This window comes from Pogona vitticeps, chromosome 2 (assembly GCF_051106095.1).
Source record: "Pogona vitticeps strain Pit_001003342236 chromosome 2, PviZW2.1, whole genome shotgun sequence".
In the NCBI taxonomy this organism is placed as follows: Eukaryota; Metazoa; Chordata; class Lepidosauria; order Squamata; family Agamidae; genus Pogona; species Pogona vitticeps.
The window spans coordinates 293,854,715-293,879,105 of record NC_135784.1 but is presented as its reverse complement, the minus strand read 5'-3'; the positions used below and the strand labels follow the sequence as shown (position 1 = coordinate 293,879,105).

General features: G+C 41.1%; 1 protein-coding gene across 4 annotated transcripts; it reads left to right on the top strand.

Moving 5' to 3' along the window:
- On the top strand, positions 1-24,387 carry IL7R (interleukin 7 receptor). Of its 4 annotated transcripts, XM_078384492.1 has the most exons (9): positions 4,380-4,469; positions 7,268-7,384; positions 8,767-8,902; positions 10,632-10,780; positions 14,057-14,214; positions 15,030-15,192; positions 18,533-18,626; positions 20,628-20,703; positions 21,731-24,387. In XM_078384492.1, the coding sequence occupies exons 4-9, from the start codon at positions 10,648-10,650 to the stop codon at positions 22,247-22,249; spliced, it is 1,143 nt and encodes a 380-aa protein (XP_078240618.1). In that variant the 5' UTR covers positions 4,380-4,469; positions 7,268-7,384; positions 8,767-8,902; positions 10,632-10,647; the 3' UTR covers positions 22,250-24,387. The 4 variants fall into 4 exon arrangements, with proteins under 4 accessions (XP_020651369.3, XP_078240618.1, XP_078240619.1 ...); XM_020795710.3 differs by lacking the exon at positions 7,268-7,384 and having other exon boundaries at positions 1-4,469; XM_078384493.1 differs by lacking the exons at positions 4,380-4,469; positions 7,268-7,384 and adding an exon at positions 7,803-8,012.
- Positions 24,388-24,391: the final 4 nt, after the last annotated feature.

The following is a 24,391-nucleotide window of genomic DNA, read 5'->3' as shown; positions in this document are numbered from 1 at the left end:
TCTGTGCTCTGGTGCAGTTTGTTGGATAGTTGAGTTGTTATAGCTGTGGGATTAGGTTTTGTCCTTTTCAGGAGATTGGGTGATTATGGTGATTAGCGTGTTTTTGTTGTAGTGGGAGTATTGTTGTGATAGGGGGGAGAAATGATCTGTCACTGTGATTGATGAGTGTCATTAGCTGGTCTTTTGTGTGCAGTGATCACTGGTCCTTGTGGCTGGGTGGAGTTCATTGACCTTTTGCAGGCTGTATTTTTCAGTGCAGCCCGGAAAACCCACAACAACCATCGGATCCCGGATGTGAAAGCCTTTGAGAATACATCGCTTCCTAAATCTTTCATTCCATACTGTGACAGACAACACACTGAACTTGCATGAATGTGAGTCTATCATTAAACTGTTGGATATATTTAAAATGCAGAAGTCATTTTTCAAGGTGAACCAATATATGAGGAGGCATAAGGGTTATTTTAGAGGCAGAGGACAGTGGCCTTATCCAGCTGTCAAGGTGTTATCAGGAACGTCGTATTTGTTACTGGAGATAAGCATCCCTTTTTGGAGCAACATGCATGCAAGATTGACACATAGATCTGGAGCAAGACCAATGGCTACAAACAAGAAACCACATACAGTACTGTACTGACATGTAATTCTGCTGATATGCGTGGAATGACTCTAGACTAGAGCAGACAAGCAACTGCTACACCCTGAGGTTTCTACTGAGTTAAGGATTTCATTTTCATTGTTTTGCTTTTGCCTGTCAATAAAGACAGGCAAAATGGGGCCTGCTTTATAAGACCTTTTCAGAAAAGAGCAGTGGCCATCCTAACCCAGCACCATTAATATGCAGCCGTTCAAAGCCACCCTTTTAAAAACGAAGCACACAATGCTCTTTGTCCTTCCACCCCAGAATAAAGAGGCAAGACTCAAGTGATGGGATGAAACAGGGCCATACTTTATTGACCGTAGAACTTCCTTAATACGTAACCCAATTCAGAACTTGAAAGGAGGCCTGCTGTAGTCCGGAATGCTGTTGGCAGCGGAGGTCTTGCAGGACCCCTTTTTCATGACAATGAGTGAGTGTCCTGCCCCGAGGCCGTGGAGTCTGACCACCTCGAGGCCTCTAGCCCCCCGTCTATTGTCAGCCTTTCACCTGGAGGCATTCCCCACCACATCTCCCCCCCCCCAACCATAATCTTGTGATCCACAGCTCTTGGGTTTTGGACACGCTGCATCTTGCCTGTACTCCACAGGAAACTCACTGATCCATTTTCATTCCACACTAGCCGCGACTGCAGAGTACTAGCACAGCTATGTCCCCTGCCTGTCATAGAATCACAATTCCAAACACAGGCCCCTTTTGCAAGTCCAACAAAAAAAATCTCCAAGCCCAAATCCAAGAAATGGACCCAATCGCTTCTGAACAACTCAGGCTTCTGAAGCCATGTGTCCGGATGCCGGATCACTGAGCCAAGCTCTCTGCACACCGCTCTGCATCCTTCTCTATTCGCAGTCCAACAGCCCTTGTTAATGCACTGTGCAGGACAGTCAGCCCTCCACACCATCCTGCAGACCCTTGTGGACCAAATAATGTGGGTGAGTGGGTGCGCAGCTTTCATTGCACGCAAGTCCTTCACTATGTCAATTACCAAGGACTTGCCACTGTCCTTACCTAGGTCATTCCCCCCTAAATGTATCACCAACACGTCGGGGGGGGCGGTACCCCAGCAGAACATTTTAGAACTGCTATACTGAACTTGCCTGACAGCATCCCTCTCCGTCCTTTCCACTCTATAGACCATAAAACTTCCACTCTAACCACCCAAATCCAAATTATGTCCTCATGCCATTCTTTCTGCATAATGCGCTGCCCAAATGATGAAATTATGTCCAATAATCAGGATCTGTTTCTGTTGGCTGATGTCCTGCATACCTGTAATTAAACATACAAACAGCCAGCAACGAGCCTACACCTGTGGCATAGGTCGAACATATAACTGTAATCTATCAGAGCACCATTGTCCAATATTTTTAATGTCGTCTGGGGTTTACCCCAATGCCAATGCTGTAGAGGCTGCTCCTAACCTAAATGAGTGTGTCCCAAACTACCAGCCATGCAAACAAATACAGTGGTGCCTCGCATAATGGGCACCCTGTTTAATGACGAATCCGCATAGTGACGATGTTTTTGCGATCGCTTTTGCGATCGCATAATAATGTTTCCTATGGGAGAAGTCGCTTTGCGATGATCAGTAAGATGTTTTGCTTACCGATTTTCGCATAGCGATTTTTCCCCAGCTGATCGGTGGTTCCAAAATAGCTGCCGGGTAAAACAGAGATGGATTCCTCGCTTACCGGGCAGCTAAAATGGCCACCGTATGGAGGATTTTCGCTTAAAAGGTAAGTTTTAAGCCCATAGGAACGCATTGAAGGGGTTTCAATGCATTCCTATGGGCTTTTTAATTTCGCATAGCAACGAATCCGCATAGTGACGATTTTTGCTGCACGGATTATCATCGCTATGCAGGCCACCACTGTACTCTGTAAAGCCCTATCTGTCATTTTCCAGAACTGGTATTTAGTGAGGGGGCAGCCATCGCTGTGGCAGAAGAAATGCCCTGCTCTCCACTGCTTGAAGGGGGGCATATTTCTTTAATAGAATGCTGTCGCAATGTGACATTAACTCCTTTCCCCTTCTGATCTGCCTTGGAGCATCTTATACGCATACAAACCTTGCTTCTAACCACTTGAACATCACCTTTTTGCAATCCAGCTTGCGTCCTGTCCTCTCTCCCTGCGGCAACTGCCTCGCTGACCCGCAGAGCACCAAAAAGATGCCACCAATGACGCTGCCTGGAATAGTGTTGTTTCATAATTGTCCTTACACAACTTGACCCAAGTTCTAACAAGCTGTTCTAAAATAGCGGGGGTAAAAGGAAATATGACATTGGGAAGCCTAACTCTCTCTTTGCTCCATCCTTCTGACATTTTTCTTATGTGGTAATCACCTGTGTAATCTGGGTAGCCTCACACTTTCACATAGTAGGCCAAGGCTGACACCCTACCCTGTATAGAAGTACTGTAGTCGCTAAAGCCTTCCTGTGTAGATGTATTGCAAATTGTTGCAGATGCTCCTCTGGGGCAGGCCAACTAGTTTGCAGACCAGCTTTACCTCTAAACTCTTGAAACCCTGTACTCACACCTGAATACCCTTTACGTGTCCATGGCCCCAATGCCATCCCTATTGCCCGCTCTGCTTCATCCCGCCACTTAACCAGACCTCTGGAGGAAGACTCTTGGGACACTCCCTAGCTCTTGGAGCTAACTGCCCTAACCTCTCCAGCTGTTGACGTAACAGGGCTTCATAGGATGTGTCTTGCCTGCACCACAATGTTGAATTGCAGTGTATGTAATGTGAAGGCCCTGACTAGCCGCATAACCCGCTTGGATCGGGAGGACAGTGAGTTAATGATGTGAACAACCACTTGGTTGTCACACCAAAAGTGGACCACTGAACTGGCCCACTCCTCTGACCACAGCCAAACTGTGCCTATGATGGGGAAGACTTCAAGGAAATTCAGATCTCTTGTGAGATCTGACTTTCTCCTTAAAAAGGATCCAAGGCGGTTCCTCTAGGTAGGAGAATGGCCTGGAATTATACTGTCTGTCTTTTGACTGCAAGCCTGTTGACACTATCTTAGCTTCCTATTAATGTGTCAGTGGTGAGATTATTAATGTTAAAGATTGTGAAAATTACAGGACCGACCAAAGCAGATGCAACGATGACTGCAGAATTGCAGTTATGGCCACACTCCCACAGGGAATAAGAAGTGCTGTTGGAGTGAGTTTAGCTTATATAAAATTTTTAAACACTATTCAAAGTTTAACTCTTTCAAGTCAAGTCACAGGCCAGATACAAATTCTCTCTCCACCAAAGCTGCTCTTGGTCGAGAAGACAAACTTCTGAAATTACGTGTGGTTATTCCTCAAGAACCTCTCTATCTTTGCTTATCTGGATTTACTAAATTGCCAAGTCACTTTTGTGACTTTGGAAGATCTACTATCCTTGTATAGAAATAGGAGAGGCAGTCCTAAATGGGTGTATTTAGAGTCTGTAGGCCATGTATATATATGCATGTATATACATACATACACATTTATATCTCTTTAGATCTTGCCTCCGCCCCCCCAACACATTCCTCTTAGCTTCCTGTTTTATGATGCACCCACTTGCTAATGTGTTTTTCATGCTTCCCCTTGCATGTGGTTGTCTTATCTAAGGGTTCTCTCTAGAGTGAGGATATAAAATAGCAGCCCAAGCATGTCTTTCTCTGCTTTAGTCTCTGTCTTACAAAAAGGCTAGAAAGTATGTAAACTCAGGATGATGAAGTCAACACTGTGTGCTTGCTTCTGGATTCTTCTTCTTCTTCCAGCTGTCCCTGCAGACAGTGGATCAGGTGCATCAGTAGATTATGGTGAGTCATTTCATATTTTTCTCAATAACTCTGAAAAACAAATGCCTGACATTTGCAAATTTTTCATGCAAAGTGAGGGAGAGATATGACATTGTTTTTGCACTGATGGTGTCCTTTTTACCCAACCTCCAAAGAAATCAAGAGGGGGTATATGTTTGAATGAGAATTGCTCTTCATGTTAAGCAACCAAATCAGCAGAACAAAAGAGGACAGGAGGTTTGGTTGGGAATGAGAAGTATTTAATTTATTTTATTTTTATACCACTCATCTACCCGAGACCACTCTGGGTGGCTTCACAACATAATCAAACAATAAGACAATGCTAGAGGTAAAAACAAAATCAACATCTAAACATCATAGAATAAAGCTTTAAATAAAAAGAGAGGTTTAATGGTTATTTATACCCTGCTCTCTGGGCCAAGAGTTTTATGTTCACATTATTAAAAATGACTGGCATGTCTGGTGTCTCATATCTTAGGATCTATGCTTGTGAAGAATGAGTATCATTCCAAGACTTGGCAGTTGTCTTTAAATAATTAGTAAACCTGTCTCAGTCCTTGCCAGACTTTCTGTTTCCCGCCCCCCTTTGGAAATCTGTATTTTGTCATTGATTGTGTGTTTGTGTCTTGTAGTTACAGTTTATAATTGGGGGGGGGTCTTTTCTGAGTATGGCAACCTAAATTGGTAGAGATTGGACTCAGCCGAAGAATGGAAAAGTCGCCTGTTTTGAAGGTAACGGCCCAGAATACCTCCAATTGGAATATTCTGGAAATTGTTGTCCCTCAAACGGTTTTTAAATGTTTGGGTTCAGCACTCCAGTCCACAATAGAATTGAAACAAGGCAGTTTTATTTCCCCTGTACTATATAATGCTGTTAGTTGTTTAACTCCATAAGAGCAGCTCCTGAATTTTGTCAAATGCTGAAAACAAATGCAAAGTTAGACTCAATGAGCAAATATTTGAAGAAAGTCTTGTGCCATGAGCTGCAAAATAAGGCTAGCTTTCTTACCAGTTATTGGAAGCCAGAAAATCTCATTATTTTCTCCTCAAATATCAAGATTTCCTGACAATGTGTGTCCTGTCTTCTTAAATGATTGCTACTATAATTAAGGTAAGTGGCAGCAAAAGTGTGAAGTGTACTGTCTGTTTTAAGTAAAGATGTCCCTGAAAGAACAAGGAAAGGAAAATCTGTTAGTCTCACATACAGGTTTCCAAAACTTGAATCCTTTCTATCCTGAATACACAGGAAAATGCATTTTTTTTTGGGGGGGGGAAATCTTCAGAAGCAAATCAAACAAAAATCTTCCCCCGATTTCACCAGCCGAACTAAATAGGTACAGCTATTTCTATCATGGAGATGGTGGTTGTATCAGCCTGCTGTAACTGTCAAAGGGGAGAGCCTCTCAGAAAATAAAAAGCTGGAATTGCCATCAAAATAGCTGAATACACAGGGGTTAAAGCCTAGACTTGAAAGCACTAAACAATAAAGTCCTGAGCCTTTAAGAACAAATTGGCCAGTCCCCTCATCTCCCTGCTAAGCTTCAGTATCGAAAAGTCTCAAGTTCTTTCTATCACAGATATGAAAAAACCAATGGTGACCTTTCATCTACTGTTGTAAAATGAATTAACACAAAATTCTCAACCATTCCTACCAAGAAAATATTCAATTCAGATCCCGTTCTATTCCATTTAAAATAGAACGCCTAATACTTTTTACTTCACTATTCGGGTGATTCCTTTGGAGTGAAATCAACACTGTTGTAGAAACAGCCTGTTCAATTTAGGCATATGACAGCCAGAAAAGCAAAAAGATGGGGAAATAATATGGAAATGTTAAAAGGCAAAAATTCTCTATTTCACCCAGATACAACCCATTGTATATGTTCATTTACTAGTTTTTTTTTAAAAAAACACCCTTTAGTTCTGAAGGTGTAGAAAAGATGGAGTAGGCACAATGCAGAAAGTACATAAAATGTGTCTCTTAGTTAAAGCAAACCCAAAGAGTTGATTTGTAGGCCATAAGAATAAATGAAAAAACTCTAAGCAATTTCACTATCTTTTAATTCTGCCCTAAAAGAGATCTAGCTTTCGTCGTACCTATTTATGACTTGAGTCTTTCTTATAAGCTCGTTTTGCTAGAACAGGGATGTGCTTCTCCTTGTGAGCAATATGTGGGCAATGTAAAAAGGTATGAAAAATAAGCCTAGAGCAAGGACATGCGATTATAGCTCTCTAGATGCAGTTGGGTTGCAACCCCTGTGATTCCTTCCCACTGTAGTGGAGTGTCACTCCCAGTGGGAGCAGAGTACCACAGTTGTCCTTCAGAACATGGTTTACGTTTCAGCAACTTATCCATTAGTCATCTGTTTGAATCCTGGAAAAAGTCCTGGGTCATAGCTTGCAATCAATTACCTCCCTCCCCCAACCCCCAGCCCAAAATTAGTCCGAGAAAAGCCTGAATAGAAAATCACATTAGTCAACGTTTTAAGCAATATGAGTGAACACTCCTGAGATAACCTAGCTTCATGTAGTGTATCAGTGCTTTCATGTAACATCTCTCGCACTTCCTGGCCATGTGAAGATAATCTTTGAATTCACAGTATTGACAAAAGTGCTGTGCAGTCATTCTAGAGATTCTTGAGTCATATCAAGAGATTGAGTTTTTGAAAGTTTTCTTACGAAAGTGAGTTCCGTCCTCTAGAGGTTTTACTGACAGCATCCACACCTCCTCAACCTGTTATTAGTAAGCAAACTGTACATCGATTTTTATGTGCTATATCCTGCCTGTCATTTGAAAGAGTGAAGAAAAAACACATCATCCAACCAACCAACCAACCGACCGACCGACAATGCAATCCTGTGCCTGTCCACCAGAAGCAAACCTCAGTGCATGTGATGAGGCTGCCCTTACAAAAGTGTGTATAGTTTGATGACAACAGCAACAGTATCATTGATTTTGCAAACATGTCATCTAACCCACAATTTTTAAGGACTTGATTTTTAATTGTTGATTTTTTTATTGTACATGGTCTGCCCCCATGTACCAGGAATACTGAGAAATGAAAAGTATAACAAGAACAACAACATGCTGTCAATGCGATGCTGATTAATGGCAACCCTTTCCAGGTTTTTGTAGGCATAGAATACTCTGAAGGGGTTTACCATTCCCTTCTCCTGTGGGCGCTTGCCTTCTGGCTATAAGTCACTTAGCTAATTTAGCCATGGCAACCTTAGAAACTGCAGCAAATGAAAACAGGGCAACAATTAATTGTTTAGGGTCTGTTACCAGAACATATGCTTCTCCCCCCCCCAGGGGGGGGGGAGCTTGGAGAAGGAGAAGGTGCTTTGGAAAAGGGAATTCTTGAAATTATTGCCCAGAAATAAAACTGCTGGATTACAGAGAAGAGAGAGAGGGAGGACACTCAAAGCATAGGCCAAGAAAGCTCTCTCTTACCACCTCTCCACTGAACATCAGATAGGGTAGCTGCTTACACACACACATGATAAGAAGCAGGACAAGCAGATATTGACTGGCATAAAATGGTATGTACCAATTTACTTATACAGTACAGATACGGAATTAAAAATTAATTGTATAATTCAAATAGAATTATAATTTGTCTCACTTGAGTGAAGAGCTGAGCGACCAGGTGGCAGATGGGGCCGATGACTTTGCTGCTGTTTGTGGACCCCAATGTTCTTCCTTGGGGTTCTAGAAATCAGACTCAGGCTCCACAGCCCTCCCAATGGAAGACACCTTCAAAAGGATTTTCCCCTGACAGTCCTTCACAGAGAGGCAGCCCTCCATGAAAGAGGTTATCTGGCCACCTTTCCCTCCAATCATGGTGAGAAGTGAAGGCCAGCTTTTCCTATTTAAAGGGAAACAGAGAATCGAACCGTCTGATTTTAGAAAAAGAGAAGGCAGTGTTTCAATGCAATGAGCAAGAGGGAATTTCATTTTCAAAATAAAAAGCATTTCTGGTAAATTGTTGGACTGTATTCCATATCAGCCTACGCTTCAAATTAGCAATGATCATTGAATCCCTGAATGGCTTTTTAAAGTTAAGATAGTTTTTAATGTTACTTGCTTTTAATTATTCAATTGTATTTTAATTAGCATGTAGCTTAATTGTAGTTTTTTTTTTAGTGTTTAACTTATGTTTTTAATTCTATTCTTTTTAATACTGTAAGCCACCTTGAGCCCCGTTATTGGGAGAAAAGATGGCCCATGAAACAGACAAATAAAATAAATACATAATTGAATTAAACCATTCATTTTATGGTCCTTTCTCCTCAGGTATCTGTGATGACGGTGAAATAGACACCAGCTTTGAGTGTTTCACTCAGATCATCGCCCCCTTAAAGATTTACTTAATTTGCAATGCCACAAAGGCAGAGGTCTACCCGAAGGATGCTAACATCACCTTTACTGTGTAAGACAATAAACAACCTCTCCAGTGCATTAAAATGTGGTTGCTTTTCTTGAAGAATTGTTTGATGAAATCATTTAATAATGCCAGTGTTCATTTTCCAGAAGGGCAGCAGTCCCCTTCTTTTTCCTCCCTTCTCTCCATACATCAGTATCCAGAATGAATCAAGTCTTGGCATGCAAGACAGTATCCAATAGTGCTGGGAACAATGGGGAACTGCCTTAGTCTACCTAATGGCAGGGACGGCTGTTATGGCAATAATAATAATTTATTTATTGTCATTGTAAGTATATACACAGTATACCCATACAACGAAATTCACAAATTCAATAGCTGGCATATTTGGAATTACAACAAATTGCTCCTTTGGAATGGGGTCACTGGTGAAGTGGATTAATTTAGACATTGCATGGAAAAAAATTGCAGCTTGAGTTTGCTGATTATGTGAACGGTTCCTTCCTTTTGCATTGTCTTACATGGTTTATGCTTCTTGGAACCTTGTCCTTCCTGGTTATCACTCAACACGGTAAAGGTTGGGAGTTTTGTAGGATTACAACACCACATTATTGTTTTAAAACCTAGATGGGAAGAAAACAGTAAAAATAGAGAAGAGTATATTGAATGCTGGTAGCTATGGCACAAAAGCATCTTGATATTCTCTTTGAGTTGACATATATAAATAAATAACATACAGTACCCAACATATTACCATATGATCCTATAAACATCCTCAATCTTCTCTGATTTTGGAAGGTCAACAGGATTGGGTCTGTTTCCTATTTGGATGCAAAACCACCAAGGAATACCAGGAAGGGTTAGGAAAGAATTCCCCTTGACTCCACGGAGCGCCTGGGCCCATCAGAGTGAACAATACTGCGCTAGATGGACCAAGCATCTGATTTAGATGCTACCTATGCTCCATTTTCAATTTCAAATATACAGTTTCCTAAGAATATATCGGCCTTCTTTAATGGCATGCATCTACATACTGCACAGCGCAAATACTTGACAGCAGTAAAACATGCAGAACTCCAAAAGAATTGCCAAAGGAAATATATAATCACAAGTTGGAGACAGAAGTGAGAAGGGAGATATTTATTTTGACAGTCAAAAGCCTAGTGTGGAGGAAATTTAACATGGAAGTATATGAGACAGTAAATATTTGGAGCAAAAATGCCAGTGTGGGGAGATGCAAGACAAGTAATCTGAGATGTTGAATACCAAAGTCATTTTTCCATAAATGGGATGAGAAGCTGTAGATAGACTTGGCATCATGTTTTATAACTCTCTGAAAATCATAACTAATAATGTTATACAACAAACATTATGCCCATCGTCCCTACATGGTCTCCTCTATACATACACAAAACAATCAAGAAGTAACTTTAACTTATTATTTTTTTATTATTTAAAATATTTTTATCCCACCTTTGGCCTTTAAAAGGACCCAAGGCGGCTTAGAAAGCTGAAGACAATGAGTATACAAGGGTGGTTTCCTAGGTTTCTGGTATTAAAAAAAATCCCCTACCTGTAGATGGTTGAACAAAAAAAAGTTAAATGCTGCAACACAAAATATGTTTATTTCATTGAACTCAGTGGTATTTACTTCTGAGAAAACCTGCTAAGAGAATGATGAACTTAAATTTGCCTGTGGTTCTCAAGTATGTATGTCAATTTCACAAGACAGAAGCTCAGTTTTGAAATTGCATTTCAACATTATTATCCCACACAGAAAGAGTCAATGCAGAATGAAAACCTGGAGGGTTAGCAATTGTTCTATGAGTGCCACGGATATCATATCTTCGGTAGATGTTTGCTTGATCATGATGCTGATGAAACAGCAGTGCAGAGACTGCCAGCGAATAATGGTAAAAGATATCGGTAAGCTCCTGCGGGGTGATTCTTGTGTCCATTATTCGTAGTTGCATGCAGGTTTTATAGCAATTCAGGCCAGTGAAAATCACAGAGACTCGTGACTAGTTGACAGTTGCTAGGTTTCACATAGTTTGTAAAGCAACTTGGAGTGTATATGCAGACACCAGTATCTGAGGCATTTGTTTTCAAGACTAGGGACATGAAAAAACATTGGTTTCATTTTTATGATGCTTCTTTAAATATCACCTGCTTTCTAATCCTATTTTTGTTCATATTTGCTTGCTTGCTTGTTTATTTAAACTATGCCACCTTTCCTCTAGAGCAGTGATCCTCAACCTTGGGCCTCCAGATGTTCTTAGACTACAGCTCCCAGAAACCTTCACCACCACCTCTGCTGGCCAGGATTTCTGGGAGTTGAAGTCCAAGAACATCTGGAGGCCCAAGGTTGGGGACCACTGCTCTAGAGCACTGGTTCTTAACCTTGGGTTACTCAGGAGTTTTGGACTGCAACTCCCAGAAGCCTTCACCACCTGCTGTGCTGACTGGGGTTTCTGGGAGTTGCAGTTCAAAAGCATCTGAGTAACAAAGGTTAAGAACCACTGCTCTAGAGGATCCAAGGCAGCTTACAGTTGTTGTTTAGTTGTTAAGTCGTGTCCGACTCTTTGTCACTCCATGGACCAGAGCACGCCAGGCCCTCCTGTCTTCCACTGCCTCCCGAAGTTATGTCAAATTCATATTGGTTGCCTCAATGACACTGTCCAACCATCTCATCCTCTGCTGTCCCCTCCTCCTCTTGCCTTCACACTTTCCTAACATCAAGGTCTTTTCCAAGGATTCCTCTCTTCTCATGAGATGGTCAAAGTATTGGAGCCTCAGCTTCAGGATCTGTCCTTCCAGTGAGCACTCAGGGTTGATTTCCTCAAGAACTGATAGGTTTGTTCTTGGTCCACATACTGCTTGAACTTCTGGGAGTTCTCGGTCCACATACTGCTGAAGCCTACCTTGGAGGATTTTGAGCATAACCTTGCTAGCGTATGACATGAGTGCAATTGTACGGTAGTTGGAGCATTTTTTGGCACTGCCCTCTTTTGGATTGGGATGTAGACTGATCTTTTCCAATCCTCTGGCCACTGCTGAGTTTTGCAAACTTGCTGGCATATTGAGTGTAACAACTTAACAGTGTCATCTTTTAAGATTTTAAATAGTTCAACTAGAATGCCATTACCTCCACTGGCCTTGTTGTTAGCCATGCTTTCTTTCTAAGGCCCACTTGACTTCGCTCTCCAGGATGTCTGGCTCAAGGTCAGCAACCACACAATCTGGGTTGTCTGGGACATCCATATCTTTCTGGTATAATTCCTCTGTGTATTCTTGCCACCTCTTGATGTTTTCTGCTTCTGTGAGTTCCCTACCATTTTTGTCCTTTATCATGTTCAGCTTTGCACAAAATGTTCCTTTTCCCTTTCTATTATTTTCCTTTATATCTTAGCACTGTTCATTTAAGAAGGCCCTCTTGTCTCTCCTTGCTATTCTTTGGAAGTCTGCATTCAATTTTCTGTAACTTTCCCTATCTCCCTAGCATTTTGTTTCCCTTCTCTTCTCTGCTATTTGTAAGGCCTTGTTGGACAGCCACTTTGCTTTCTTGCATTTCCTTTTCTTTAGGATGGTTTTTGTTGCTGCCTCCTGTACAATGTTATGAGCCTCCATCCAAAGTTCTTCCGGCACTCTGTACACCAAATCGAGTTCGTTAAATCTGTTCTTCACTTCCACTGTGTATTCATAAGGGATTTGGTTTAGATTATACCTGACTAGCCCAGTGGTTTTTCCTACTTTCTTCAGTTTAAGCTTGAGTTTTGCTGTAAGAAGCTGATGATCAGAGCCACAATCAGCTCCAGGTCTTGTTTTTGCTGACTGTATAGAGCTTCTCCATCTTTGGCTGCAGAGAATATAATCAATCTGATTTCGATATTGCCCATCTGGTGATTTCCATGTATAGAGTCACCCTTTGTGTAGTTGGAAGAGAGTGTTTGTGATGACCAGCTTGTTCTCTTGACAAAACTCTATTAGCCTTTGCCCTGCTCCATTTTGAACTCCAAGGCCAAACTTACCTGTTGTTCCTTTTATCTCTTGATTCCCTACTTTAGCATTCCAGTCCCCTATAATGAGAAGAACATCTTTCTTTGGTGTCAGCTCTAGAAGGTGTTGTAATTCTTCATAGAATTGGTCAATTTCAGTCTCCTCAGCAATGGTGGTTGGTGCATAAACTTGGATTACTGTGATGTTGAAAGGTCTGCCGTGGATTCTTATTGAAATCATTCTATCATTTTTGAGATTGTATCCCAATACTCTTTTGTTGACTATGAGGGCTACTCCATTTCTTCTATGGGATTTTTGCCCACAACAGTAGATATGATAATTGTTTGAATTGAATTCTCCCATTTCCATCCATTTTAGTTCACTGACGCCTAGGATGTCAATGTTTATTCTTATCATCTCCTGTTTGACCACCTCCAGCTTCCCAAGGTTCATAGATCGTACATTCCAGGTTCCTATGCAGTATTTTTCTTTGCAGCATCAGACTTTCCTTTCAGTTCCAGGCACGTCCACAGCTGAGCATCCTTTTGGCTTTGGCCCAACCACTTCATTAGCTCTGGAGTTAATTGTACTTGCCCTCCGCTTTTTCTCAGTAGCATGTTGGACGCCTTTCAACCTGAGGGGCTCATCTTCCTGCATCATATCTTTTAGCCTTTTGTTTCTGTCCATGGAGTTTTCTTGGCAAAGATACTGGAGTGGCTTGCCAAGTCCTGCTCCAGGTGGATTCCGTTTAGTTGGAACTCTCCACTATGACCTGTCCGTCTTGGGTGTCCCTGCACGGCATAGCCCATAGCTTCTCTAAATTACTCAAACCCCTTCCCCACAATGAGACAGCAATCTGTGAAGGGGATAGAAGCCGTATATACCTAAAATTGCCAAAGAAAGCCTTTAATCAGTGATGACTTGCCACTCCTGCTGATGTCACCCTGCTGCAGGTGCAGTGCCACGTAATAGGATTGCAGCCAGTTTCTTGAGAAACAGATACTTCAGCTGACCATCTCAACACCAGTGAAAAGTCTTTTCCTATCCCTTTTCAGCATAGAAAATGTATATTGTCCTGGTGTACCTAAAAAAAAAAAAAGAATATTTAAAAAAAGTCTTAAGATCCCATTCCATGAGACCTTCCCTGATTCAGGAAATGGTTGGTTTTTAATTCTGATTGATTTCTCTTTCTGTTGTCATTTACAGTTAAACCTGAACCGCCATTTGGCTTAAGAATTACACATCAAGAAAAGGCGAATGAATATTGTGTTGAGTTTTCAACTCCATATGTGGAAGGATCATTCCTTCATAACAAATTGTTGTATGAATTAGCCTACCGCCAGGAAAACACAAGTAACTGGATTGTGAGTACAACTGTGTTATTTGCAGAGATGGACATGAAATAAACCACAAACTAAACAGCCCAGTGAACCCGGCTGGTTTGTAGTTCTTTTCCTGATCTAGTTGAGGGATCTAACTAGCATTGATAGGATTTTTCCCAGCCCTACATGGAGCTTGCTTGGAACTAAAATTGGGCTCTTCTTCAGTCAAAGCATGTGCTGTATGACAAAGCCACAGCCCTTCTTCAATGAGCCTGTGATGGGACTAAACTGGTTAAAAGTGGTTCTTGTGGAGCTTGGGAAAAATACTTCTTAAATTACAAATCCTAGAATTTTCTGGATAGCTCAGTGGATAAGGTCTCTGGCTGCAAAGCCAGATGTTGGGAGTTCAATTCCCCACTATGCCTCTCTGACAAACGTTGGACTTCATGATCCATAGCATCCCTTCCAGCTTTACAGTTCTAAGATTATTCTGTTATTATTATAATCCCCTATCAAGCATGATCTGACCAGTGAGGCCCCAAAAGGAAGCATTTCCAAGCTCTCCATAGAGATAAACACACATTAGCTTCCTGTGGTTCTTTATGGTGACATTTTATAGGGGCTGAGATCATACGGCTCTTCTGTACTCCGAATGCTGATGAAGGATCTCTGAAATAAACTGACCTTCTCACTGCCAACTGGATTCCCAAAGAAAGAAAACTTTGGCATAACAAATGTTTGGTTTCATTTTTATATACGTAAATAGAGATGGACCAATGGACAGAGACTTTCTATAAGTGCTTTTTTACTTTCCAACTTCTAAAAAGTCATTTTTATCCCTCCCTCCCACTCTTTAGACCAGAGAATCTGAATATATCCCAATAAATCTTATGGGAAAGGAATTTCAGCCTGGGATGACATATGAAATGAAAGTCCGGTCAAAGCCCAAAGGACCTTATTACAAAGGCTCATGGGGTGAATGGAGCACATCTCAATACTGGAAAACCTCCGCTGAAATAAGTAAGAACAGAATTTTATTTCATTTGTATTGCAAATTTAATTTTATTGCAAGTACTCTTATAATGACATATATACTCAATAGTATACCCAGTAGGTGGCTTGTGATCAGACGAAGGAGACTCCCATCTCTGTCTGCAAGCCACCTATAAAATAAATAACAGATAAATCAAAATCTAGTGAAGAACCACTAGTGCAATAAACCAAGAGCACAGCTCTCTGGATAGTTGAAGAATCTTGGTAGGCATAGGCCTAATGGAAGTCATATGAAGTCCTTACTGAAGAATGAACTGTCAGCTTAGCCTGTTTCTGGGTAGTCCCTGAAATAACAGGAATCAGAATCTGTATGGGTGTCACCCATTGTGCAGTCCTCCTGCCACCTGGGAATGATGCTGATCCCACACCCTTGGAGCTGAATTCATCCCAGAATTCATCCTAGAATCCCTTAAGTGTCCTGAAATTGGATCAGACTCAAGGCCCAAATTATCCTTAAGTACCAAGGAAAATATTAACTCGGTGAGCAAGGAACACTAACAGCACAGAAGCATCTCTCCATGCATGCATCTTCTGCTTTTTGACCTACATGAAACATACATGACAGTGAGTGCAGTATAAGCTGCTTCAACAGCATCAGAATCAAGAGAAGTTATGCTATTAAAAAAGAGGGGGTGCTGTTTATATACTGCCCTATAGCACTTAAAGCAGGCTGCACATTGCTCCCCCAGCAAGCTGGGTACTCATTTTACCAACCTTGGAAGGATGGAAGGCTGAGTGAACCTTGAGTGGGCTATCTGGGATTGAACCCCAGGTCATAAGCGATTTTGGCTGTAGTGCAGCAGTTTAACTTGTAAAATGTACCACCTGTGCCCTGGCCAACTGCTGCTGTACCAGTTCCCTGACACCCCAGTATAAAGCTGGCACCACCCTGCAGCTGAGGGTTGTTTGGGATGGCAATTGGTAATGAGGTGAATTAGAATATATCCAGAACTATCCATATATGACATTATTCAGTGATTTCTGAGGATTTCTGGATCGGGATGCATTTCCCTAGGGGAAGCAGAAGTCTTGAAGTTGCCTGTAGTATTTAAAGCTCTTGGGCAACCAACCGGTCTGTCAGCTAAACATTTATTCAACATGGGTAAGCAAAGTGAGCAAGTCCTACAGTTTACAGAGAATAGTCCTCTTGTGGAGGGAGCTCTCTGTTTGAAAGGCTGACCAGTCCAAGACTAATTGAAAGAGGCTTCAAGAGGGAAAGCAGAGACCTTGAATTTGCAGATCCACAGTGAGTAGCTAGACAGTAGACTCAAGATCCCCACACGTCATCTGGTCAGACTTCACCGCTGAGATGAAAAGTCTCATATTTCTGTTTAAACTCTAAAAATTATTTCTACTTTAGCATCTGTGCCGTGTCACCCGTGCGAGCCAAGAGGTGAGGCTGAAGAGCATGACGCCAAGGGAGGCCCGGAAAGAAAGAACTAGAAACCGGGCCTTCTCAGCGGTGGCTCCTCGTCTCTGGAATAACCTACCTCCGGAGATTCGCGCTGTACCCTCGCTGGGTACTTTTAAGAACCAACTAAAAACATGGATGTTTAGGCAGGCCTTCCCTTCCAGTTAATTCCTGTCCTCTTTCCTTTTTTCTCTCTCTTTATTTGACTTATTTTTATTTTTCCCATCTTATAGAATCATCTAATTAATTAATTGTTATAAATTTTTTAGAACTTGTTATCATTTGTTGTAAGCCGCCTAGAGTGGTCGAAATGACTAGATAGGCGGGGTATAAATAAATAAATAAATAAATAAATAAATAAATAAATAAATAAATAAATAAATAAATAAAAACTTATGCAAATTGGCATCCTCTTTCGTTCTTTTTCTTTTGGCGATGAGTGCCTTCTTTTTGCTTATGTGTACGTAAATCGTGTCCAACATGCAGATGAAGAGACACTATCATCTGCCATACTGTATCTGCAGACAGCAGGCTAGCTCAAGAGACACAGGGCAGGCTGCCTGGCGCAACCCACTGTGCCCAGAAACTTCCCTGAAGTTCCTAGGATCCTTTTTCAAAATTTCTTCTTTGCTCTGCCTAATGGTAGGGCCGGCCCTGTCTATTTTATTCATTAATTTCTTTCTTTGATTTCTGTCTTGCCTTCCCCCCCCCCCCAATGGAGATGCAAAGCAGCACATGAAACATTTAATATCAACAATAAGTTAAAACAAATTAATTAACAATGGTAGAATACACAAATTAAAAACATGATTTAAAAACGCTACATTTTAAACAACTTCCCTCATCGTGATTGCCTCCTGGACTCCCAAAAGCTTCTCTAGAGGTATGTTTTCACTTGCCACCAGAAGTAAAAGTGAGAAGGGACTCCAACAGATGGTGGCTTAGAGTCGTCTTCAGCCCTCCATTCCTTGATGGTTTCAGTCATTGAATTGCTCTTGCGATAAAGAACGTCCTTCTAATGTTCAGTTGAAATCTATATTTCTGTAACTGAAGTTCATGAAATCTATTCTTGGCCCCAATGGGAACAGAAATCCCCTCAGTGCACACTTTCCATCTGTGAGACTTTCAGGTAATTGAAAAATACAATAAAGGCACCCACAAACTTTTTGTCTTTAGACCAAATGTCAGCCATTTCCTCAATAGGAAGGGTTTCCACATGTAGCTCCACACATTTTTTTTAAAACAATCCTGGATGGTATGGCAGTCAGATATTGCATTAGAATTTGAGTTAGGTCTAGGGAAAGGGTAGAAAACAGGCAATGTTAAGGCTGTTATTGCAGCTTACGAGCTCCCACACCTACTTTCTTGCCAAAAAGGAAGAGGAAATCGTCCAGCCAGAAGCTTCAAGAGGCCAAGATTCTTTGCTCAAACAAGGTGACCTTATTTCTTGATTGAAGAAAGGATAGGTCACTGGAAGTGACTGGTGCAGCTTCTGGATGGGATGGAAAATGGCCCAGATCCTCCCAAGCTCCTTAGGGAATCTGTTTCTTCTCAGTGTCCAGAATAAAGGTTTGGAAATCAAGGTTTCATAAAACCTGTTGTCTTAAATGGGCGATGAGTGCTAGCTGAACACTTTCAACCTATGGGGTGAGCTAGCGAGCTAGTGCTTCAGACTTGAGGTGTCTTTGTTTTATAGCACTGAGCTGGCTGATGGACGGGAGCTGAAGGGATAGAAGAAGAGGTAAGTTGACAGAGGTTAGTTCCAGGAAGCCATGATAGAAAGATGCTTCCTCATCTCCCACTCTCAGCCACAGACACATTTAATGTCACAGACAGTTTGTCTATCAATGAAGAAGCCATATCCAAATGTTTCAATGTTTTAATTTGTTTTCCTAGATGATTATACCATGATTATGACGACAACATCCATTGTGGTATTCCTTCTACTGTTCGTTCTAATTGTTCTGGTCCTAGTATTTTGGAAAAACAGGTAATACTCAAAATCTTTAACCAAAAATGGGTACTGTGGTCCCAGTGGATTTCCTGGGTCTTTTTTCATACTTGTCCTGTTGACAAGTATGAAAAAATGGAATGTTTGCTGGCTGAGGCAAAGGTCAAGCTTACCTCAGCTCCATATATGCTGGGTGATCTGTCAGCTGGATCTTACCCTTAGCCCTCTCCAAGACAGGAGATAGTCTGGGAAGCATGGCTTCAGAAAAATGACTGCTAACTAACGTTGTAAAGATTAGCCAAAAAAAGGGGGTATAGTGGTTTCTTTTTTCTCCTTTCACCCCAAAATACTTTTTAAGAAAATTTGTTTCCAAGAAAATTGGACAAATTTTAAAAAATGATTTTTTTAAAACTCAAAATGATGACTTCAATGTTCCAGACAAGATGCCCATCTATTTACTGCACAAGAATGTCTTTTAGACCAGTGTAATAGATACTTATGCAAGGCCATGTACAGTGTCAGACCATATAGTTCTTGTGGACTGACTATAAGCAAATCCTGGCTGGAATTGCAACTCGCAAATAGTACCAGAGCAGAATACTGTACATTTCTGTGTCTAGGGGGCACTGCCAGTGTCCGAAGAGAAGACGGAAAAATTTCCATTTCTTCTTTGTTCAAGGCTTCCTCTTGTTGATATAGTTGGTGTTTTTATTTCAGTCCTCTTTAGTAGGTAGCATCGGACACCTGAGATGTGAGGGTGGCTTGTGACAAGAAGAGGGGGCACTTGCCCCTGAAAATTTGGAGTGAACTCCCTTGTCCTAGTCTACAAGCCATCCTGACTGAGTTGGTTGCCTCATTCTGTAAGGCAGCCCTGCCTGTTAATATGAAGGGAGTGCTACAAATATGTATATAAATTTGGATTCAGCTGTGCTTGAGACAGAAACTGAGGAACTCGAGCCCAGAAGTACCCAGAAACAGGAACTATCTTCCTATTTTGCCTAGACAGGGAATGGAACTAATTGTTGCTGGTTTTGTTCGCTGCTCATCCTTCTCCCCCCATTCTCCTCTTCCATGCATGTCTGGCTTCAAAGGTTTCATTCTCCACAGGCAGTCTGGAAATTAGGATAATTAACAGCTGGCTTGGGGGTTTCTGGCATATTAATTGGTTCACCCACTGAGGCTGCTATTGAAACACCCCTAATAAGGAGGAACCTCCATGGAATATAATGGGATCCCTGTAAATAATCATAAGTTTGCACAGCACACCAGAATAGTGTTGGTGGGGAACCAAGAATTTAAACTTAACACATGATTTAAATTTAAAATAAGATCTTTGATAAATATTTACATTTCACATCTCCAGGTTTACAATTCTTAAACCCTTAACCATTTAATACTTTATTCGTACAAAATATCAAACTGTAACAGGCCTCACCTCATTGTGTGAGAGTGGGGAAGTTTTGTTTGTAGGTTTTCTCTGTTGTTCATTAGTACCGTTTCACATGATTGACACCACATCTCCCTGTAAAGCTGCTCCTCCTACCTCATTTCAGATACTCCTTCAGAAGAGGCCCTTTTCTTACTCCCACCCATGCACATTGGGGGAGATGTGAGACGGGGCCTTTTCAGTGGCTGCTCCCAGACTACTCCCACCACTTCCATGTGCGACTGGGTTGGCCCCCTTCCTTCTGTTCTTCTGCCACCAGACAAAGATACCTGCCTTTGGTAAAGCCTTGAGCCACTAATCAGGCTACAGAAAGAATTTTTAATAGGAGACTTTGCAGTTTTCTTTTAAAAAATACCTTCTGGTGTATCTGTTTGCTTTTTGTTTGTTTTGTTTCTAAATTGTTTGAAGTTTGATGATCTTTTTGATTGTTCTACATGGTTCTTTGGAGAAAGATGGGATATGGAATGGAATGGAATAATATTTGGAACAGCCCACAACTCCTAAATTGAGACAGTGTTACGGTTTTCCTAAATCAGAAAATTATTGTATTGTATTATTCACGATCACTCTTATTACCTTATCTTCTTTTCCAGGATCAAACCCATTTTGTGGCCCACCATTCCTAACCATGAGAAAACTCTGGATAAATTTTGCAAAAAACTAAGAAAGGTTTGTTTTTTCTCTTTTCCCCACCCCCTACTTCTGTTACAGAAAAACCTCTGTAAGAATGATGGGGACTGTAATTTGAATGGCAAAGTAAGGATTTTTCTTTTTCCCAATGAAGTCTACAGGCATGGGAGGCCTGACTGCACTCAATAATAGAATTGTGTTATTAACATTTTTGCTTAGTATCTCTACAGTGACTAGGAGTTGATCACTTACCTGATCTACTCATTCCATATAATTGGATGGTAAACCTAGAATACTGAGGTAGCCGAAGAGACAGAATCACATAATGCTATAGCTGCAGCATAGGATTAATTTAATGACTCTTTGTTAATAACTCCCTATAAACTAAAAACCAGAACAGCATTCAAAAACTTCTATAGGAAGGTTTCTCCCTTTGTGCTCTTTTTTTTGCACACAGTTTTTAACACAGGGGAGCTTCAGAGGTAGTAAAAGGATTGTATCAAATTTTAACCTGTGTTTGGATATGATGATGATTAAAAGGGTCAAAATTTTATAGCATAAATTACATTCACATAAGGACAATGACATCATCATCAGGAGGAGATTATAACAATTAAAGAGTTCCTCCATTAATTTCAGTGCTGACATGACTTGACAGCAATCAGTTTTATTGTGTGCAAGTTGGGAGACCACCATGATTGAAGAAGGAACATTTTAATTAACTGTAATCTCCTCCTGTCAGATATTGGCAGAAGCAAACTGACAATATTTAAAGAGCTCTTGCTTCAGTCTTGGGGTTTGCTTGATTTGTAAGACTGCTTGCAGGCAAGTTGTGGGTAAATCATGCAAACCCTGAAATAAAAAGAGAAATTATTTTATTGCCAGCAGTCTCCACTTGCCAATGAGATAGCTGCCCTTATATGAATATAAATTTAAGCTATAGGCTTTTGGCCAGTGTATTTCTCTTAAAATCCCATCAAATTTTATTATCAGCTGTTTACACCAGAGCTGGGAAATGTACTTCATTAGCTTAATTTTCACACTGAATATCTTCTTATTCCTGTAGAATTGGGATGCAAGTTTCTTCAATCCAGAGAGTCTAGGATATGTCCACATCCATAAGGTGGACAGCATTCAGGCCAAATCAGAAGTGGATCATCTTCAGCCATCATCACTTCTTTTGGATGCTCATGTTCCACAGACGCTTAGTAATGGGCTGGAACAAAAAAATAACCTGGCTCATATCAATCAGGGCTGGCTGAAGCTGGCTCTGCTATATGAAGGAATGAGGCCAGCAGAGCTGCTGACCAAGCATTTAGGCAGATGTAAACATGTGCGTGGTGATGACACATTCATTGATGCCAACGTGCATGACGAGAGAGCTGACAGTAGTTCTGACAGTCAATGCAGCGGTACGGATGATGTCAGCAGCTGTTCCACTTCCTCTGTGGATGCAACCACCCTATATGAATTGCAAGCAGATCCTTGTCACCAGAGTCATGCCAGTAGTGAGACCAGGGTGCAAAACATAGAAGAAGCCTATGTTACAATGGCAAGCTTCTCTGAAGTCAGAGGTAAATCATAAGTGCTAATTTGATCGGGGCCCAAGGAATAGCATTTTATGCACTGCAGGAATTCACAGCTAAAGAGACAGCTGTGTTAGTCTATTGCAGCAAAGCCAACACAGACATGTGACAGCTTAAAGAGTAAACATTTCTATTAGTGTGTGAACTTTCAAGAACAATAGCCACTTCATCAGCTGTATGGAGTGTTGCCCAGAATTTCAGATATCTGCTCAGCACACCTGGTTGCAGCTGGGATTCTAGACAGTGAGGTGAGCTGGAAATTGAGCACAGAAAATTACTATCTGTAATCAGTTATGTGTCATGTATGGTGTGTGATAAATCAGACTTTTATTCTCTACTGACATTATCATTATTATTTTAAAGGTGTGGCCCCACTTCTAATATTCACTGCTCTGATTTAAGTAAAGTGTGTCCAGGAAGGATTCTGTTTTAAACACCATTGTAGCAAGACTGGTCAAAATGCTGCCTGCCTCTTGATTTTCAAAGGGAAGATACTGTAGATCAGGTGGAATTCAGGAAGCCTGTCTTCTATATTTCTCCCTAGATAGTATTTATAATTTTGCTGCACGGTAACAATATTGTTACCTTGATAACAATACAAGACTACATATATTGTAGTCTTGTATTGTTATCATCAGAAGAGAAAAATCCCTGGAAAAGCCCCTGATGTTGGGAAAGTGTGAGGGCAAGAGGAGAAGGGGACGAAAGAGGACAAGATGGTTGGACAGTGTCACTGAAGCGACCAACATGAATTTGACCCAACTCTGGGAGGCAGTGGAAGACAGAAGGGCTTGGTGTGCTCTGGTCCATGGGGTCACGAAGAGTCGGACATGACGTAACGACTAAACAACAAAACAATATTTGCTGCTATGTTGTCATTGGATTGTACTCCTGAAAATAATGTTTTTGTCCAAGCAAAGTGACCAAAAGGCAGAGAGAAGGACAGTTCTTTTCAATAACAAATTGTTGTACTTTTGTTAGTGGTAAGCTGAGTCAGAGCGATTCTGCTTCACAGCCCATCTTCCATTTCAGTTTACCGTTAATGATCACACAGGGACTGACTGTGCATTGATTTGGAGACAGCATCCATATACAGACACAGTACAATCCACATGTCAGCCCACAGACCTTCTTTCCTTCTTTCCTCCCTCCCTCTGCCAATCCTCGTATGGTTCACTGCTATGCTGCTTATTTTTTTAAAGGGTTGCACAGTGTTAGGGAAAAGGCAACAGCTTCCAACATTCTTCATAACATACATAAAAATATACACACATATCATAGAAACATATGTAGTCTTGTATATATTGTTGTTTCTATTTTATAGCATTAAAAAATCCCCATGTAGAGGTGATCTAGTGCAGTGGTTCTTAACCTTTGTTACTCAGATGCTTTTGAACTGCAACTCCCAGAAACCCCAGTCAGGACAGCTGATGGTGAAGGCTTCTGGGAGTTGCAGTCCAAAACTCCTGAGTAACCCAAGGTTAAGAACCAGTGATCTAGTGCTAAACTAGTATATCAATGTATCAATGCAATGGCTTTATTCAAACATTTAAAAAAAATTCAAGATACTTGGAGGACAGATAGCAGTGGAGGTTGTTCCTGCAGTTCCCTAAACATCATGCCTCAACTGCCCACATCACCACAACATCATCCACAGACGCATCCTCCATCCTTTTGCAGAAGGAAACAACTGATCACACAGGGAAAAGTCTTTTCCAATCTTTCCAGCTTGAAAAAAGTAGAAGCCCCCAGTGGCAGAGAGGGGAAAAAACCAACTGGGTTTCCCCAGGTTGGGAACCACTGGATAATTTGTGGCTTTTGCACTTAAAACTTTAATTCCAACATGAACTGCTGCTCTTTTATTTTTCATATGGTTTTGTAAAATATTCATTCAGGGAAACTGTGATATTAGCAATGATTATGCACTCTGAACCCTTACACAACATATGTAGCCGTGTCATATAGACATGTTATACCACTCAGGTGTAAATTATTTCTGCACTGAATACATCATGTTTACGGATTATGATTTTTATACATTGATATTCATGGCTTTAATATAAATAAAGTAAAGCTTTCTGAGCCTGGATTGACTCAATATGTTAATGGCGAAATAAATAATCTTTTTAAAAACAAATGTT

Coding starts and splice junctions, on each gene's coding strand:
- IL7R (XM_020795710.3), top strand. CDS start 4,376: ATGATGAAGTCAACACTGTGTGCTTGCTTCTGGATTCTTCTTCTTCTT. Junction 4,470..8,766: donor AGGTGCATCAGTAGATTATG/GTGAGTCATTTC, acceptor CTTTCTCCTCAG/GTATCTGTGATGACGGTGAA. Junction 15,193..18,532: donor GAAAACCTCCGCTGAAATAA/GTAAGAACAGAA, acceptor TTGTTTTCCTAG/ATGATTATACCATGATTATG.